We start from the raw sequence: 19,195 nt of genomic DNA, 5'->3' as shown, positions 1-19,195 counted from the left end.
AGCTGCATGGCTCTCTGGACTGTTTACACCAATAAAAACTATCAGCAAAACTTAAAAACCAACGTAATAACAAATTCAATTATAAAATGTCAATAATAAAACATTAATATCAATTAAAGCAGCCATTCCAACAGCAGGAGCATCCACAGTGTTGAGACATCACACACTAACGGATTGGGCAGCTTCTTAGAAGCACAGAAACAGAGCGAGTCAGAAGGGGTCTCCCAGGCCATCTAGTCTGACCCCTGGCTCCAGCTGGCTCCACTCATGACCTGCCTACCATGCCCACTATAAATAACCATTAAAATATTCAAATTCGTTCATATTAAAATTAAAACTGTCAACAATGCAAATGCTCCAAAAATTAAAAAGTCTTTGCCTGTGTACTAGGAAGGCACCTTGCACACAACTCGGAGGAGGAGCCGATTCCACAGATGGGGACCACCACTGAAGAGGCCCTACACTGGCTCGCTGCCTTCTCAGCATCCTTTAAAGGCGGCTCCCGAAGGAAGACCCTGCAGTGAAGATCTTGAGGTGCAGGTCGGCTTGTAAGGCTGGAGATGTTCTTTCAGCCAGTCAGAAATGACTCCATATTTAGGGAAACACACACCCAAAAATGCATGGGTAATAAACCGTCCATACTGGTCTCTAGAGAGCAGTGGGGAAAGGAGCATTTGCTTTTTCTGTTTAAGCCGTGGAGGGGAGAGGTCAGAACGATGCGGACAGCGTGCAGGACGGGCGCGTGGAAAGTTGCGAGGGCAGAACCCCCCTGCTGGAAACAGCAATGCTTCTTGCAGGCAGAACAAGACCCTCTTGCAAAAGGGCCGCACGGGAGCTCAGCCACCACACGGGATGCTTTGCGGCTCTCGGGGCAGTGACTGTCGGCATGCAGATGGCCCATTCCTAGGCCAGGCGGCCGAGCAGGAAGGAGCGCCCTGAGCTTTGCACCGCCGCAGCTCCTCCGTCTCGGACGGACGGACGTTTGTTTTCAGACTTTTCTGCCTGAGCAATCAAGATCCGGCCAGTCATGTCCTGCTGCTTCTCCTACTGGATTAGCAATTTATAAAATGAGGGAAGCAATTATCTCACATTGCTTTCTTGAATTTATTATATGTAGATCCCATCTTTTTTCCTCCTGCAAGGAAGGGAGCTTACACAAACCACTCCCTTTTCTACATTGTATCTTTACAACAACCCTGCCAGGTAGGTTAGGCTGAGATTCAGTGATTGGCCTATGGTCACTCAGTGCAGTTCATGGCCAAGTGAGGACTAGAACCCCCACCTGCCAAACCCCAGTGCAATACTCTAACCACTATACCACTCTTCCTTTCACTGGCTTCTCACAACTCCAGTAGCACGCGAGAGTAAGAAGGAATATGGAAAATTTAGTGTGCTTAATATATTGAACTCTTGGAAAAATTATTCGCATTAATTCTATCAACTTATGACAAGTTTGTGGCCAGGATGGAGTTAAATGATGGGTGAGGAGACTCTCACTGCTAAATTGTGTAGAGGACTGGGAAGCTAACAGATGCCCAAAGGTCCAAGCAAGATGAGAAGATTGTTACAAGGAATAACAGAACATTTGAACAGGGAAGCAATATTTAGTTTGTTCATGTGCAGAACTACAATTCCACTGTGCATACAGCTGGGCAACAGTGCCGTTAGTTCGCCAAATGGATGTACCTAAACATGCCGCCATGAGCCCGTTTCTCCCTTTTTCTCTTTCCAGCAAATCTAAACAGGAAGGCTTTTGAAATACTGCCTGTTTTTTGAGCTAGACAGGGATTTTGTGATTCCCCACAAGAATTCCAGCATTTCTTTGTATCTCACACTGGCTAGCTCAAGAGATTTGGTCCTTCCTCCTTCATTCCACCCTATCCAGCCTGGCCCGTCGCCTGAAACCCTTTTCTGGCTTGGGAATTTATTGTCATATATCAATTGGTAATATTAATATATACATACACTACAGCAGAAATATGAAAATAAGGGCGATAGCTTCAAAGCGAAGAAGTGCACCCGATGGGCATGTCATGAGCGGAGCTGGGGGTCAGACTAGATGGCCTGGGAGACCCCTTCTGACTCGCTCTGTTTCTATGTTTCTATGAAGCAATGAGTCATTCCCTAATGTATTTATTTCTAATTTATTCCCTGAAACGAACAAATAATCACAGCATGGATGCTGAAGAATTATTTTTTCAAAGCCTAGCATTTCAATGAAAAAAGAATCATTCCATGGTACATATCAATACTATCGGACACCTATGCAATTGAGTTGCGTTTATGGGATCTGTGAAGACCAGTGTAGACAAAGCAGAAATGGCATCACTAATTGATATCTGTTTGGCGGGAACGCCCTTTCATTATTTTGGGGGAAAGATTGAATGTGCGATATTAATAATTGCACATGCATCTAAAAGCCATGCTCTGTTTCGCAGGTGAATATATAGATGCTGAACATAAAGCTGTTGTTATGTGTCATCAAGGCATCCCTGACTTTTGGTGACCCTAGGAACAGGTCAACTCCCAAACTTCCTTTCTTGGACAGCCTTTTCTTGGACAGATCTTTTAAGCTCCAGGCTGTGGCTTCCTTGGTGGAGTCCATCCTTCTCGCTGATCCTCTTTTCCTTCTTCTGCCTTGACTTTCCATAGCATAATTATCTTCTTCAGTGAGTTTGGTCATCTCAGGATGTGCCAGAAGTACAACGGCTTTAGATTTGACATTTTTTTCTTCCAGTTCCTAAAGGATACGTCGTTTTTTCCTTCCAGTACGTCAAATTCTTTTGATAGCTGCTTGGATTTTGGTTGCCAGACACTGAAGAAGTAATATTATCCCTACATGGAAGGAATGGCTTTGTAAAGTTTGGAAGGTTGTAAAGATGACTAAGCTAACTGAATTTGTAGGCTTATGAGGTGTTTTCCGAGACCTGGCGATCTTACTGTCTCTACAAGGGACACAGCTTGACTATTAACAGACACAATATGTGATCAAGATGAGTTTTACCAATTTTGTTTTGCTTTTTTCCATTTTCAAGATCTACCAGCTACCTGTTTAGAAAGATACTTTGCAGGAATGTTAAACAGATGCTTGTTTTTGTGTGTGAATAGGAACTTGTTCTTCTGATGCCGTACTTTTCCACACATAAATCATAATAAGATAAAACAGAGTCAGAGGAATAGTTTAAAATGTGTACTTTGTGTATACAAAGGCTAGGATTCTGTGGCCTCCTGCTGCTGTGGGAGGGGCACAAGAAGTTTCCTAGCCTTGTGCTGGGAATTTGACAGCTGAGTCCCCCCCTCACACTGCCCGTTGGCATGTGGTGCAGAAAAAAAAGCACACGAGCTACCTCTCTGAGGGTGGGAATATGCCTTGGAGAGAAGGGAAAGATCCTGTGATGCATGATCCCATCAGGGGCTTTATCTAGATGGCTGAAAACAGCTCCCTAGATAAAATGCTTGGGGCCACGCAAGGCAGTAAGAAACTTTGCCGCTCTGGCCAGGGAATGCATGTACGTCTCTGTGGTCCAAGGCTTACATTTATTTATTTATTTATTCAAAACATTTATAACCCACCCTTTGCACAGCTTCAGGACAGCTTACAACCAATAAAGAATCATATGCAATCAAAATATTCAGTAATAAACATTGAAACATTCAACCATAACAATTAATCTGAATTAAAAGAAGAGAAAAGGGGAAAGAAGAAAGAAAATGTGACTGTAAAATGTTGTTAATTTCTTATTACAATTATTAATAATTTTATTATTATGTTATAAATAATTGTAAATTAATTGTTTATATTATAAATTATTAATAATGTACATGCATTTGACCTGGCTGGGTGCACCCTCAAATAAGTATTTGCACAAAAATAAAAACACAGGAATCGATGCATAATCAGAGTTCTTGAGCATTTTCATGCGGAGGCTCTCTGATTAACCCTAATTATAGCTGTCACAGAAAGAGGTCAGCCGGATGAGATGGAGGCATTATTTAGGTCCACTGAGTTCTTTTTGTCTCAGCCAAGCTGCAAGCTTGGAAGTAATGCATGGCTGAGAGAAAGAACACCTGGGCACAGGTGTGACTGCAGAAAGGCAGGTTTGAGAGAAGCCACGTCGGTTTCAGGTTGGCCATAGCTTGAATGTTGCTCGGAACTTGATCTGGATGACATTAGTTGTCCAACCGAGCTGGAACGATATCAGAACATCGCCCATGATGAAGGCACCTGCTTAAAAGCATTTTAGCACCAGACAGAAGGGTGTCACCTTGTTTGACTTAGAGCCATCTCATCTAGATTGGCCACTGAAAACCAAACTTTCTGGAAGATGGTTGAGAGGATACAGTACAGGAGGTGTAAAAGTTCCTTTTCTTTGTTTCACCCCTTAGCGGCTGCTTTCTCTAGTGCGATCATGGCCACAACCGTCTTTTTATAAGCCATCTTCTTAATGGATCCATGGTAAGTAGAAAGACACATCCCGTTTTTTGCTAAAATGCTCTTGCTTATGTTACCCTCAACGCTAAGCCGTGAGACAGTCCGGGGGGTGGATGTCTCCACGCAACTCTGGGACCCTTTGGAACAAAATGCTTGGTCCTGTTTTGTAATATCTCTGCTTTATTTACACATATACAGGTGGAGCATGGATGAACGCCGGCATGAAATACCCCAGTAGGAGTTTCTGTGCGATGCCTTCAAGGGGACAAGCAGAACCTGAATGGATCCCGAAATGCTCTCCTCTCACAGGGCAACTGCATTCCTTCCAGCCTGCTTCACTTTCTCACAGTGGCTTCTCCCACTGCCTGGTCAATGAGAGATTAAGAAGCAGTGCCTCTGTCCATATTATGGTAGCCCCCTGCTCCTGGAATACCCTCCCCCTTGCAGCCTGCCTGGCACCGCATTTATCATCCTTGCCCTCTATGCTTTTAAAGACCTATCTGGGTTCCCAGGGACTTGCCATCCTGCATTTTCACTGAGTATTATTAGCTGTTTTAGATTTTTGATATATTTTGACATTCTATATTTTATTGCATTTTAATAATTGTTTTATGGATTGTGCCAACTGCCCAGAGAGCTTTGGCTATGGGGTGGAATAGAAATGAAATAAATTGTAATCATAATCACCTAAGTTTCGACTCGAAGCGACTCCCACTGGTCCCGGAAGGAGGTCTCTTTCCTGTCATCCACCGCTTGATCCCTTGCATTGTGCTCCGAGCGGAGGTGGCGCTGGGCACCAGAAAGACCTGGGGTTCTGGCCCACAGCACAAAGCTGCGTGTCCTCATTTGCACCTGCTCTGAGATCTCTGTGCACGGGACTTTAAAGGACCCGGTTTTTTAAGGGCCTTCCATCTGCAAAAGGGACATCTGGCCTGCACTCCTTAAAAGCACCCAGAGGCAGCGGGGCAGGGCAGGTGCTTTGGGATTCCGGGCTCCAAAGGTGGAGTCAGGGCTCCAGTATTAGAGCACCGCTTCCTGACACCACGTTGAGGTCCTTCTCAGAGGATCTTCTCACACCCTCTGCCCAAGGGGGTTAAACTGGTGTGCAGAAGGCAGGGGGCCTTCTCTTGGGGGCCCCGCACCACTGGAATCAGCTTGGTATTATTGGTAATTGCTGCTTTATTGACTTTTGGTGGGGGGTCTCTGTTTCCGTGCATTTTTATTGAATAAGTGGATCGCCTTGAGAGAGCTCCTTAATAAAGGTGGCCTAAAATAATTTTAAATAATGCATATGACTGGGGATGATTGGCATGGGGATCTTCCGCAAATAAAACGGGTGACTTGCATATATCGTGGCCCATTCTTCTACCGCCCCTTCCAAGAAGACCAGACAAAGGTTAGCCAGAAAATTTCATTTTCTCTTTCCACGTAGCTACTTTCTTGAAGCTATGTCTTCAGCGTGCGAGGAAGAGCAATAGACAGGATTGCTGTGAGGCAGCTATTCCCAAGTGTCCTCCTTAGATAAGAGCTGCATTTGCAGTGAGACCCAAAACTGTTTGCTTTCCTGGGGCAGGCTTGCCACCCCCACCCGCCACCATCTCCCAGGAAGGAGGGTGAAGTCCTGTGTGTATTAACAGCCTCAAGTTGTGGGAAACAGAATTTTATAAAAGCCGGGGCAAGAGGCATTCCCTTTTGTTCTCGGCTTAGGGAGAGGAGTAGCAGTGTTGCTCACCCAGGCAACTTTGGGGGCTCATTCAGGGAACCAGTAGAGCCACAGATGAGGAGAATGAAAGCCTTCTTTCCCTTGTTTATATCCTGCATCCATCTGTCACCACTGTACTCAATAACCTGTGTGTCATCTGTGACACGGGTGCTTTTGTTTCCTCCCAAGCATCCTTGAATCTAAAGTGAGGTGGTCCATCAGTTGTATCCATTCATTATATGTTTCCCATCTTTTTTCCTACAAGAACCCCAAGGGTGCTTCCATAGTCCTCCTCCTCCTCCTGCTCTCCATTTTATCCTCACAACAACCTTGTGAGGTAGATTAAGCTAAGACTCTGTGATCGGCCCAAGGTCTCCCAGTGACCTTCACGGCCAAATGGGAACTAAAGCACAGGACTCCTGAGTCCCAGTCCGACACTCTAACCACTAGGCCACTTTGGCTCTTGCACTGCTCCTTAGTGCCAGCTGAGTATATATAAGGGCTGAAGACAAAACCAGCCATCGCTCGACCCAGCAGGCTCTGCGGTTGTTGCACCAGTATTGCTGATGCCGTCCTGATCAAAATATGTCGGATGCTATTAGGCTCCTCTATCTGGTTTTCCATCTTTGCAAGGCTGTGGGTTATATCTGAGAGACCACAGATGGAGTCTAATGCTGACCAAAGACACCCAACTTCAGTCAACAGGATATGGCATGTTGGTAGCCTTTCACAGGAAGGGCTTGGAAACATAACCTGCAAATCTGAGAGAACTTGTAGCACGGTAAATAGCAACCCACATGGGTAGCCACCATGACATCCGGGACCAGACCCGTTAACTTTGGAAGTTTAATTTTTAAACCCCCAAGGTTCTCCTCTGCATTGCATTCAACCATTTTGATGCCACCAATACACTGAGAATAAACCCTTGGATGCTGGGACACCCGAAAAAGCTCTGTGCGCTGTTATCCCAGCCATGTTTGCCTAGAAATAAGTTGCACCAAGTTCAGTGGGATTTACTGCCAAGTAAGTGTACTTAGGGTTGAAGCCTAAGGGCATAGACTAAACTTGCAGGGGTGTTTAAAGTTGGACAGGAGAGCACCTTAAAAGAAACTGGGCAGTGTGAAGAAACAGGGAAGGCAGAGGGTTCTGGGGTTTGCCCACAATCTCTCAGCTCCTTCAGTGCAAAAACAAACTGCCATCACCTTTGTGCATCTGCCCCGTCCAAGCCAGGACCTTCTGGATATTGGAACTGTTGGGAAAATTCAGATAAATCCTGGCAGAAAAAGGTTGCTTACACGTGCCTTTGTGTTATAAAATCAAAGCTGCACCCCTTTCTCAGAAAGCAGCAGAATTCCAAGCCAGGTTATTGTTTGGCATTTGCTCTTAGTTTAAGAAGTGGGAACTGATAGCTTGTCTAGAGGCTGCCAGGGCTATTGTTTTGCTGATCAGAACTGATCAGAACTGATAAGGCATCCAGGTTAACAGCATTGCAACCACCCTTATTGGATGCCAAGACCCACAATAATCCTAGTGCCTCAGGGATCATTATGTTAATTTCCTGTAATTAATGCTATTGCATTGAGTCCCTTCCACAAACCTCTCACCTTCTTCTGACTGTGTTCCCCTTATTTTGTCATCAGCTGCTATGTCATGTGACTCAGAATCTATAAAACACTCTGCATATGTTCCCAAAGCTCATAGTTGGCGGTACAGAGCACTACCCGGTCGCATGCAGTCGTAAGTAACTGCAGGGGGTCTGAGTGATCTTTCAATAAACTGCTGGGGCTCAAGGTGAAAGGGGTCTTTTCTGACTGAACCCCGTAATCCAGCTGCTATCAAGGCGTCCCAACAGCACCCAGAGATGAGAGAGCAAAACTGCCACTCTACCTCTGCTCCAAGACAGACTTCTGAAATTTAGCAAGGCCAAAGTAGAAGGCTCTGAACATGGCACTGAGGGAAATAGCTAGCCTGATCTGCAAGAAGGCCGGGGAAGCCAAGGCAGGCAGCGGTTCCTCCTGCCTTCTTCCTCTTGCAAAGAACCCGAGGGGGCTTCCCAGGTTTTCTTCCACTCCATTTTTTTCCTCAAAACAACAGCCCCTTGAGGGAGATTAGCCTGAAAGTCTGTGACTGAGCCAACGTCACCCAGCTGGGACTAGAACCCAGATCTTCCAAATCCCAGTCCAAGACTCTAACCACTAACCACACTGCCTCTCAAACTGCTGCTGAAACGGGATTACCCAGCTGCGGCAGCCCTCCACCCTTGGGCCCTCTGTAAGGGTCCAGACAACCCCAAACACTATCAAGCAGCTGTGCCCCCCCCCCACATTTTTACTCTGAAAGCAGGGAGTCAGTTCTGTATTAGGGAACCCTACCGTATATGGCTTTCGAAAAACAAAGAAAAAAGATACCTCAGTGAGATGCAGATTTAAAGTCAGTGCCCTTAGCAGGGCTGGCTCATGGGAACATCATGGCAACCACAAGAGAACCATAAGATGGAGGAGGAGATGGAAGCTGCCTTGAGCCCTTTGCAGGAAAAAGGCAGGACATACATCGAAAAATAAATAAATAAAATAAGAGAAGGCCAAAGGCTCTTGCATGCCTTCGGGTTGCTTCGCTCAGATCCGCCCAGCTTCCCACCTCGTTCCTTCATCCCCCTCCTCACCAAGCAGAGCCAGTGGGCATCAAGCTCATGGCTTTGGGCACGGGAGTGCGACATCACAGCCTCTCTGCCATGTCACCATGAGATCTAGGAGCCTTAATTAGAAGGAGAGCTGGCCTTCCCACCGGAGGGACTTGCAGGACACATAGAAACCGCTCAAGAATTCTGTGCAGCCCGTAAGAGAGTATATTCCATACCCTCGCCGTTCTGAGATAGGCACACATCTAGAAGCTGCTTTTCAAACTTTATTGCGCTTGCTCTCACAACAACCTTGTGAGGTAGGTCACTCGTTATACCCATTTCACAGATGCAGAACTGCCTCGGAGAAGTCACAAACTGCCTTGGTCCAGGGTTCCAGAGGCACTCTGGTGCACAAGCAAAAACCCTATATTTCCCCTCCCGCTGAGGGGAATCTTTGCATTAACAAAGGGTCAATTGGTGTTAAAAGGAAGCCTAGTGGGAGCTCAGGCCACGCACAGGTGCTCGCAAGGCATTCCTGGATCAGGTGAAGCAGCTTCTGGGAGCAGTGGGATTCACAGCGCCAGGGCCAAGCTCTTACTGCCGGGGACAGTCCTCAGCAAACAGGGAGATGTGATCGCGGCCGTAAAGCTGCGTGAGCCGCGCTTCCAGTTGCCCCAGGGTGAGGGCCTGCACCACGTTCTCGTCGTTCCTGGCAATGATGCCCCAAGCTCGCAGGTGATTGTTGTCTACGACACAGCAGGCGGCCGACCAGACGTAGCTGGGCGTGTTGACCCTCCCGCCAGCTATGAAGTTGTTCCCTGGCACCGCGCCCACGATGGCAAAGGTCCTGCTGCATCCCGCGGTCTTGCTCGCCATGGTCACGTGCTCGTAGTTGTTCCAGGCCCCGCCGTTGAGCTTGATGTTTTGCGGAACAACGTTGGTCAAGGTGAAGGTGGACGATTTGGCATCCCAGTCCAGCTGGTGCCCGTTCGGGTTCAGGTGACCCCTGTTCAGTCCAGAGAGGTTCTTGTAGTCATGCGGGACAGCCTGGCTCCTCTGAAGAGCGAACTCTTTGCTCACATATTGGTTCAGGAAGGCCCCTTCGGTTTCCATGTCCGGTTGTTCCAACGACCGATCGACCAGCTTGGCGGAACAAGAGGCGGAAGGGAAGTAAGCAAAGAGATAAGTGGGTCACACCTGGATTGTCTCGAGATTCTCGCCCTGTGTCTGCACTTTGTGTCCCAGTCCCTGAAAGGCTCTGGGTGTTTTGCTGGAGTCTAACGTGTGTTTCCCCTGAGTGTTTATTATTATTATTATTATTATTATTATTATTATTATTATTATTATAACATTTCTATGCCGCCCCTTGCCGAAACCTCGGGGCGGCTTACAACACAATAAAATACATTGAAATACAATAGCACATAATAAATTACCACTAAATACAAAAATACAAAAAATACACTGAGATACAAATATAAAATTAAAATTATCAGTATAAAATAAAAATATAGGAGGAGAAAGAGAAGGAAGAAGTTGTCCTGGCCAGATCATATGTTTTAACAATTGAAATGATGTTTAAATAAAAAGGTCTTTACCTGGCGCCGAAAAACCAGTAACGACGGTGCCAGGCGGACCTCTTTGGGGAGTGAATTCCATAGGTTGGGCGCCACTGCAGAGAAAGCCCTCCTCCGGGTACTTACTCTCCTAATTTCTTTCATGGAGGGTTCCTGGAGAAGGGACTCTCCCGCAGATCTCAAAGGGCGGTCAGGCATATACGGACGTAAGTGCTCGTTCAGGTAGCCAGGACCCAAGCCGTTTAGGGCTTTATAGGTCATAATCAACACCTTGAATTGGGCCCGGGCTTCAATGGGAAGCCAGTGAAACTGACGGAGGACTGGAGTCATGTGAGCATAACGCCCCGTTCCCGTCAGCAACCTGGCAGCTCTATTTTGCACCAATTGAAGTGTTCGGACTGTCTTCAGGGGAAGCCCCACGTAAAGCACGTTTAAATCTCTCCTTAATTCAACACACTTGGAAAAGAAAGACTACTTTTATTACCTGAAAAGTAGAACAGGTGTAGGGTCTAAAAGTGCAGCTCAAATGTCTTCACTTTACAAATTAGCAAGGTAGCAAAAATATAAACTGCACATATTTACATTTTATAATTCTTAAGAAAACAAAGACTCCTATGCCCTATAAAGCGGATGGAAGAGAATAGCACAGGGGACAAGAACCTCATTCTGAAAGAAAGTAAAGAGAGAGCCCATAAGCATGTGGCTGTCCTGAAGCTTCATCCTGTAAGGCTGAACCTTACTGTGGTGTAGACACAGGTGCCGCTGGTATCAGAGCTGGTTTCCATGTTGGACACAAGGTTTCTTATACTTTTGATGCCCCGGTTCCTCTTACAGAGAAACAAGGGGTCACTTGGACGCATGAGTAAGACTTTCTGTGTGTCCCTATTTCATTGCAATTTTTCTGTTGTTTTGTTCCTTGTTAGACACTAAAATCCAAACAAAAATTCATTAAACTGTTCTCGATGGACTTATTCTTTCCAGCTCCTTCTTGGTTAATTCTTGGAATATTTACCAATACAATTGGTGTCTCCTTCCTATATACTTTCATTCAGTCCTTCCTAGATAGAAATCCCCTGCCAGGTGGTAATTAAATTTTATATCCACCACAACCTCATCACCATGGCTTGCAGCCAACCCATTCTGTTTTCCAGGACCAAGGTTATTGGCTCTCCTGTAACCATTCCCTCAGCTTGCCTTAGCAATTTTCAGCATTTGTTTAGATGCTTGTGGTTCTTACGGGTTTTCTCCAAAATGAACTCTAGTAGGACGACTCAAGCACAAGAGACACCTCTCAAAAAAGCCAGGGGTGATCCAACAGCGGGTGCCCCACCGGTCCAGCTTTCAACACAGTTGCCAGGCTCTCCCCATTTGTATAAGGTCTGAGGATTTGCCGCAGCATGGTTTCCTCTGGAAGGAAGGGGGCGCTGCAGGGAGTTTTTCTGGCTTAGCATGGGTGGAAGGAGCGCTTAAACCCCCCAAAAGACAATCGGAGTCCACAGCAAACATTCGAGCAACAAGAAGAGCCACCCCAATGCGCCTTCGGAGCCCCACAGACTCAGGTTCCTCCGCGGCTCTTCCAGGCTGAACTGCTCCCTGCCTGCCTGGAAACGCCATTTCTGGTGCTTGCTTGGGTGTAGAGACACTACACTCCGCATCTGAGCCCTTTCTCTGAATGCCCCTTGGAGGCTCACAGCAAGATGGGGCCCTTCTTGGTGGTGACCACTTGGTTGGAGAATGATATCCCCATTGAGGGCCACCTGGTCTGGCTTAGCCATCTTTTCAGCACCAGGTGAAGGCGGCCCTCTTCTCCCAAACAATGAATGGCAGCCACGGCACGGCACGCCACGCCACGCCACGGCGGGCATTCATGCTGTTCTTAACTGACCGCTTTGAGCTTTATTTGTGGTGCGTGTTTTATGCATTGTTTTGAGCCACCCAGAGAACATCCGCTATTGTAGTCCAGTTGCATTAGAGCAAGCCACGAGCCCCCGGGACATCCACGGCCACTTCCGCTTCTTCAACAACTCCAAAACTCTACCGTGTTTCCCCAAAAACAAGACACTGTCTTATATATATATATATTGGCTCACAAAAACTCACTAGGTCTTATTTTTGGGGTAGGTCTTATTTTTTATTTTATTTTTTAATGTGTACAACAATCCACACCTATTCATGTACAACAGCATGAATACATGTACATTTGGTACATTTGGTGTCACTCCGCCTGTGACAGGAGCCGGCGCTATAGAGGAAGCATCGGCTTATGCGTCTTTGAGCCGCATAAGCCGATGCTTCCTCCACACAGTGCGTTAAGTTAAAGTTAAAAAACAAAGTTTAAAAAGGCTTTTTATGTTCCCCACTGGCCCCGGGAATAAACACAGCTAGATTTTATTTTTGGGGTAGGTCTTATATTTTAGCAAGTGCCAAAAATAGTATTAGGTCTTATTTTTGGGGAAACACAGTAGCTAGGGATTTCCACAAGGAAACCCACAATGAGACTTTTATGCCCATCTAGCTGGGAGACTGGCAATTCCTGGTCCGTGCTTTTCTGGCTGGGAAAGTCTGGCCCTGGCTGCTGCTTCCCCTGGAGTTATTTTTGCTGCTAGGTTTTGTTTATTGCTCCTTTGTCTGGCCTTAGTAGAGTTAATACTGCACAGTTTAATCCTACTGTGCATTTATTCATGTGAGAGATTCTTTGTGTATGGTCATTTAAACCTCGTTATGATTTGTGATCCTAAAGCTGCACCCTTTTGACAGCTAAAAGCTGAGCCAGTGTCTCCTGGGTCAAATCAAGCCTGGAAGCAAAAACCGAAACCAAAGGTGTCATGTCTTGGACACATCCTAAGATGTCAGACTCCCTGGAGAAGACCATCTTGCCAGGAAGAGGCAAGGCAGAAGAAGAGAAGGAAGACCAGTGGTGAAGTGGACTGGCTCCACCAAGGGAGCCACACCAGAGCTGTCCTGATGCTCGGTGCTTCTCTTCCCAATGACTGCAGGAGGGAACAGAAAGAAGCTGAGCACACACAAGCCATGCACACCTGGGAGGGTCCCTTACCTGGGGTTCCACCATCCACGTCCTGGGTCTCTTTGCTGTTCCGGGGTTGTAGATGTAGGCAGAGTACACCGGGATACGCATGGCCTCATCATAGAGAGTGGCAAAGCGATGCAGGTTCTTGTACCGCTGGCAAATTTGAGCCGACTGTTGTGGCTTGATGCTGTCGCTCGGCGGGATTCCTCTGAAGAAGAACTGGGGGCAAGACTCCTTGAAGGAGGTCACCACTTCGCCATGCCCTGGCCCAGGGTGCCAGGAGACGCAGAGGAGGAGGAGAGCCAAGAGCATTGCGGAGGCCGGTCGAGGCTGGGCTAGACCAGAAGGAGAGAGGAAAGGCCAGAGCTGTAAACTCAGTCAGGTAGAGCTTTGGGGTGGGGTTTAGTTCTGGGTCCAGTCCCAGCCGGCAAGGCAGGTACGTGCGTGCCTGAGCGGGTAGGAAGAAACCTGCCCAAATCCTGGACAGTCTGTGCCAATCAGTGTACATGATACGCAGCCAGATGAAGCAACAGTCCAGCTCGGCATGACGCGCCTTCCCGTGTGAGGGTCCCGAGCCCTCGGTGCCTCTGGATGACAGAACCCATCATCCCCAGCCTGGCTGTTGGCTGGGGATGATGGGGGTTGTGGCCTGATGCAACGGGAGGCCGCCGGGTGCCACTGCAGATCAGAGCACCACGGAAGCGGGCATGCACAGACCCAAAAAGAGGTTGCAGCCAGGCAGTGCGGCGTGTCTCTCCTCACAATGACCTTTTTTATTCAGAGCTGACATTTTGGGATGTGGGAATGGAGGCACACAGAGCAAATAATCGTATTTATTCATGGGCAGAAAGCCCTTCTTGCCGTCAGCTAGGAACTCGCCTCCCTTGATGCTGTGCCAATCTGATTGGCATCCTGTTTCTACTCTGCATTGTTGTATTTCATGCTAAAAACACTGTGCAGGGGCTGATCCTAGTCTTCCGCCATCCTCTCATCGCGCTGGCCCTGGGGGCTTTGCGAGAAGAATTGAGAACAATCCCATTAAGACTTCTCAGGAGGGCGTCACACATCTGTATTTCTAATGTGCAAAAGAGTCACGGGATTTCAAGGTCTGGTTCTTGCAAGAGAAATGCAGTTGCGGCATTTACGAGGTTGTGTGCCAAGGAGCGCTGGGATGCCGTTAAAAGGGGATACTTATATGGGAAGTGTATATGACACGTACAACCCTTCAGAAAGATCTGCGTTGGACAAATGAGAGGACACTATATTTGAGGCGGGCTGGGAATGAGCCAGTGAGAGGACACCCAACCTTTTTCCCAGTTCTGCTTTGCAAACCATGGCAGGATTTCTGGGTTGTCTTCTCTGATGTCCAAATGCAGAATTCTGGGTTTTTGAGATAGAAACAACCCAGGAACAACAAACTGGTTGCTTGAAGAGCCAGTGTGAGGTAGCAGTTAAGAGTGCAGAAATGGGACTCTGGCAACCTGGGTTCTAGTCCCACTCGACCATGAAGCCAACTGGTTGGCTTTGAGCCAGTCATGGATTCTCAGCCCAGCCTACCTCACAGGGTTGTTGTTGTGGGGATAAGACTGAGAACAGCAGGAGAATGATGTAAGCTGCTTCGATATCTTTGCAAGAAAAAGGTGAGATATAAATCTAATCAATAAAATAAATAATAGACTATTTTTGAAACTAGTAAGTAATATAATATCCTGTTGCCGTAATAATACACAGGAGCATGGGAAGCTGTGCTGCTTCAGACCAGTTTCCTTTTCATAATCATCATTATATCAATGATGATTTGTATCCCACTATTCCTCAGATCATTCCTCATGATCCACCCTGGATCACGGAGAAAGCTAGGAAGTTCCAGAAAAACATCTACTTCTGCTTCATTGACTATGCTAAAGCCTTTGATTGTGTGGATCACAACAAATTGTGGCAAGTTCTTAAAGAGATGGGAGTACCAGACCATCTCATTTGTCTCTTGAGAAACCTAAATGTGGGTCAAGAAGCAACAGTGAGAACTGGACACGGATTGGTTCAAAATCACTGATTGGTTCAAAATTGAGACAGGAGTTCGGCAAGGCTGTATACTGTCGCCCTGCCTATTTAACTTATACGCAGAGCACATCATGAGAAAGGTGGGACTGGATGAATCACCAGTTGGAATTAAGACTGCAAGAAGAAATATCAACAACCTCAGATATGCAGATGATACCACTCTAATGGCAGAAAGTGAAGAGGAACTAAAGAGCCTCTTGATGTGGGTGAAGGAGGAGAGTGCAAAAGTTGGCTTGAAACTCAACATTAAGAAAACTAAGATCATGGCATCCGGTCCTCTCACTTCCTGGCAAATAGATGGGGAAGAAATGGAGGTAGTGACAGATTTTATTTTCCTGGGCTCCAAGATCACCGCAGACGGGGACTGCAGCCAAGAAATTAAAAGACGCTTGCTCCTGGGGAGGAAAGCTGTGGCAAATCTAGACAGCATACTAAAAAGCAGAGACATTACCCTGCCGACAAAAGTGCGTATAGTCAAGGCTATGGTTTTCCCACTTGCAATGTATGGCTGTGAAAGCTGGACCATAAGGAAGGCTGAGCGCTAAAGGATTGAGGCCTTTGAATTGTGGTGCTGGAGGAGACTCCTGCAAGTCCCTTGGACCGCAAGGCGATCAAACCGGTCAGTCCTAGAGGAGATCAACCCCGACGGCTCTTTAGAAGGCCAGATCCTGAAGATGAAACTCAAATACTTTGGCCACCTAATGAGAAGGAAGGACTCCCTGGAGAAGAGCCTGATGCTGGGAACGATTGACTGCAAAAGGAGAAGGGGATGAGGTGGCTGGATGGAGTCACGGAAGCAGTCAACGTGAGTTTAAGTGGACTCTGGGGGATGGTGGAGGACAGGAAGGCCTGGAGGAATGTTGTCCATGGGGTCGCGATGGGTTGGACATGACTTCGCGACTAACAACAACATTCCTCTGAAGATTAAACGGTGGCAAATCACGCTAAGAGATTGACCCAAAAACACACAGGGAACTTCAGGCTGAGAAGGGGTTTAAATTGTGCTATCCCTCTGACCGAGTCCACCTGGGATGTGGAATCCATGGTCCTCCAGTAATGGCTGGACTGCAGTTCCCATCACACGTGGCCAACAGTGAGGGATAACACATGCTTCAGTCCAGCAGCATCTGGAGGGCCACCTTCCCCATAGTTGCTCAAACCACTACACCACACGGGTTCTCTCTACTTCCCTGCCACGCATCTCTGCTTTAAACCCCTTTGCTTTGACCCTTATTAACCAGTGACAATACTGTCTAAAAGAGAAATCGCTTTACCTTATGGAAGGGCTATGCCGGTTCAGCCAGTGCAGCACTTCGTGTGAGCAGAAGAATATCCGATCCTGGGGCTTAAATAAATGCCAAAAGGGAGCGAAGGACAGCGGCTTACGCAGGTAATGGACTTCCTCTAAGGGAAGCTGGAAGGGTTTTCAGTCCAAGTGGTGGAAATCGTGACCAAATTAGAATGTGGTTTCCAGAGAAGGGATTTCTCAAGGTTAGATTCTTGTAAAGAACCTACCAAACTTGCGATGGAATGAATGTCCCTAGTCAGCTTCAGCTGTCACTTTGAGAAAATGCCCAGCTGAATCGACAGATGGTTACCAAATATTTAACATGTAAAAAGTCCTCTGATTATTTCAGCCTTCCACCTTGTCTCGACCATGAACTGGAAATGCATCACATGCCTGTCATCAGTTATAAGAGAACATTTCTCGTGGTTACTCGTAGACCATGTGCTACAGAACTTTGGCTGGCCTTCCCCCAGGGAGCTTTCCAGAGGCATCGGGCTACATGTCCTATCATCCCCAGTACCGTGGCCAATGGACAACCCCAGATTTAGAAGGCTGGGTGAAAGCACTGGGGCGTGTTGGCTACAGGAACACGGGATCCAGAGGATGGTCTGAAGGCACATAAGCAGGACTGGGGCTGGCCTGAGCTGGGAAGGGAAGGGAAGGGAAGGGAAGGGAAGGGAAGGGAAGGGAAGGGAAGGGAGACCCCTGGGGACTACATGCAGCTACCTTGAGTTCCACCATGGGAGAGAGGTGAGAAATATTTTTTTTAAAAATACTAAGCAGAGCAAAATCACACATTGCAAGAAAGTGTTCCCAACTCTGTGTTTTCTTTCTAAGGCAAAATTGGGAACTGGGGGTGGGGTACTTCCCAGATGAATGGAGAGGAGGCAGGAGGTGGGAGCCTTGGTAATTCCAAGATTTCGGGGCTCCTGGGACAAGACACCCTCCACGGCCTTCCTCCTCTTACGCCAGGGGATTTGGGAAAATAATAATATAATATCCCCAAAAGACCTTTTGCTGGGGTTTAATGCATGCAGCCAGAGAGAACAAGCCGAGGTGTTGCATTCACACAGACGCAAGCAAAGCTTGGAAAGGAAAAGAAAGAGATTCATCAGAAAAATATAGAACAGGCTCAACACTTTAACCCAATGTTGTCCAGACAGGAAATATTCCTGTTGCATCCCAAACATACTCCATATTTCTAAGGAGGAAAAAAGCTTCCTGCCCAAAGGGGCAGGTAGACATTACCCATCTCCAGAAGCCTTGCAGGGGAGAGAGAAGTGTCTCTTTCCCAAGCCCTGATCTGTATATTCTTTCTCTCCGAACACGAGTCTATAGAAAAACGACTTTTCCAGGCTTAGGTTAATTGCTGGAAGGCTGCTTGATAACTTCTTGATGGCTTAACTATTGTTTCTCTGGGTAAGAGATATGTTTGCTTGGAGCAATGGATGAGATAATTTCCAGGTGTCTCAGGATGATGGGTCATCCCATTGCCTAATATTTTTAGTGGAGTCGGACCTTTTCTCCACAAGGATTCCAGTAATCCTTCTCTCACTCTGCTAGCCCAGGATCCTGAATCCAAGTCTCCCCAGCGCAGCCCATGGCCTCAGCAGCCCACTGTGGCCTGGGAGTTTACGGTTTGGGTGCCAATAGATGGACGTTACAGTCCCTCAGCCCCATCTGCCACCAGCTCCTCTTCTTCGCTCTTGCAAGCCCTCGTTGGCTTGGTGGGCACAAAACAAGCGTGTTGGCTGTGCATTACCATCATCTTGGGCAGAGAGAGAGAGAGAGAGAGAGAGAGAGAGAGAGAGAGAGAGAGAGAGGCGCAGATGACGAAACAGGTGAAGGTGGGGTGGGCAATGCGAAAGACGGACTCTTGCCTGCGAGACACTGCTGGGCAGGGGTCCGGGGCAGCCCAACCTTGACATCGCCTAGGGGCAGGATGGCCTCCAGTTTACTCCGCAGCCTGACGAACCACCAGAATGCGGTGGACTCTCCGCGAACAGGCTGGTGCCCGACTCCCAGGGCCGGTGCCTCTCGGAAGCCATCACAGTCCAGAGACTCCCTCCGAGGCCCCTTGTGGGTGAGTCGACCTTCTTGCCACCTTGTCCCCAGGTGCTCTTGCTCGACGAAGCATGCCTGGCTCAGGTGGAAGATGCACCTGAATGATTCGGGAGCAGGTGCCGTTCCACCCCAGCCCTTCATTTCGCAATCTGCAGCTGTGGCACACGTCTTTCCGTACAGCCGTCCTGTGCAGCACCACCTGCTGCCAGCCAAGCACGGCCAGGGATCTGGCAGCCCTCAGCAGCTCCAGCAATTGGCTCACATGCCAATCCTAGCTCCCATCTGCTTGCTTGTGTCAGAGTCTCTTTACTAACGGCAAGAATGATTTCCCAGGACCCCCAGGGAAGCCTTGAATCCCGGCGTTTAATTGGTCAGATCCCCAGGCCCCCTGCAGTCACTTACGGCAGCAAGCGACCAGGTAGG

At 47.6% G+C, this 19,195-nt stretch overlaps 1 protein-coding gene across 1 annotated transcript; it reads right to left on the bottom strand.

Moving 5' to 3' along the window:
• Positions 1-9,123: 9,123 nt before the first annotated feature.
• Positions 9,124-18,913, bottom strand: LOC123023588 (endonuclease domain-containing 1 protein-like). Its single transcript, XM_044430445.1, has 3 exons — positions 18,589-18,913; positions 13,387-13,694; positions 9,124-9,897 (listed from the first exon to the last, which is right to left on the bottom strand). Exons 1-3 carry the CDS (start codon positions 18,911-18,913, stop codon positions 9,349-9,351), a joined length of 1,182 nt encoding a protein of 393 aa, XP_044286380.1. The 3' UTR covers positions 9,124-9,348.
• Between the last annotated feature and the right edge of the window lie 282 nt (positions 18,914-19,195).

The sequence above is a fragment of the Varanus komodoensis genome, unplaced genomic scaffold, assembly GCF_004798865.1.
Source record: "Varanus komodoensis strain SLA01 unplaced genomic scaffold, ASM479886v1 scaffold1, whole genome shotgun sequence".
In the NCBI taxonomy this organism is placed as follows: Eukaryota; Metazoa; Chordata; class Lepidosauria; order Squamata; family Varanidae; genus Varanus; species Varanus komodoensis.
This window is presented reverse-complemented; position numbering and strand designations above follow the sequence as displayed.

Excerpts from the sequence above, each read along its gene's own strand:
- LOC123023588 (XM_044430445.1), bottom strand. The coding sequence starts at position 18,913 with ATGAAGGGCTGGGGTGGAACGGCACCTGCTCCCGAATCATTCAGGTGC. Across the intron at positions 13,695-18,588 it reads TGCCCAGCAGTGTCTCGCAG|CCCAGCCTCGACCGGCCTCC; the intron begins GCAAGAGTCCGT and ends CTTCTGGTCTAG. Across the intron at positions 9,898-13,386 it reads CGTGGATGGTGGAACCCCAG|CTGGTCGATCGGTCGTTGGA; the intron begins GTAAGGGACCCT and ends TGTTCCGCCAAG.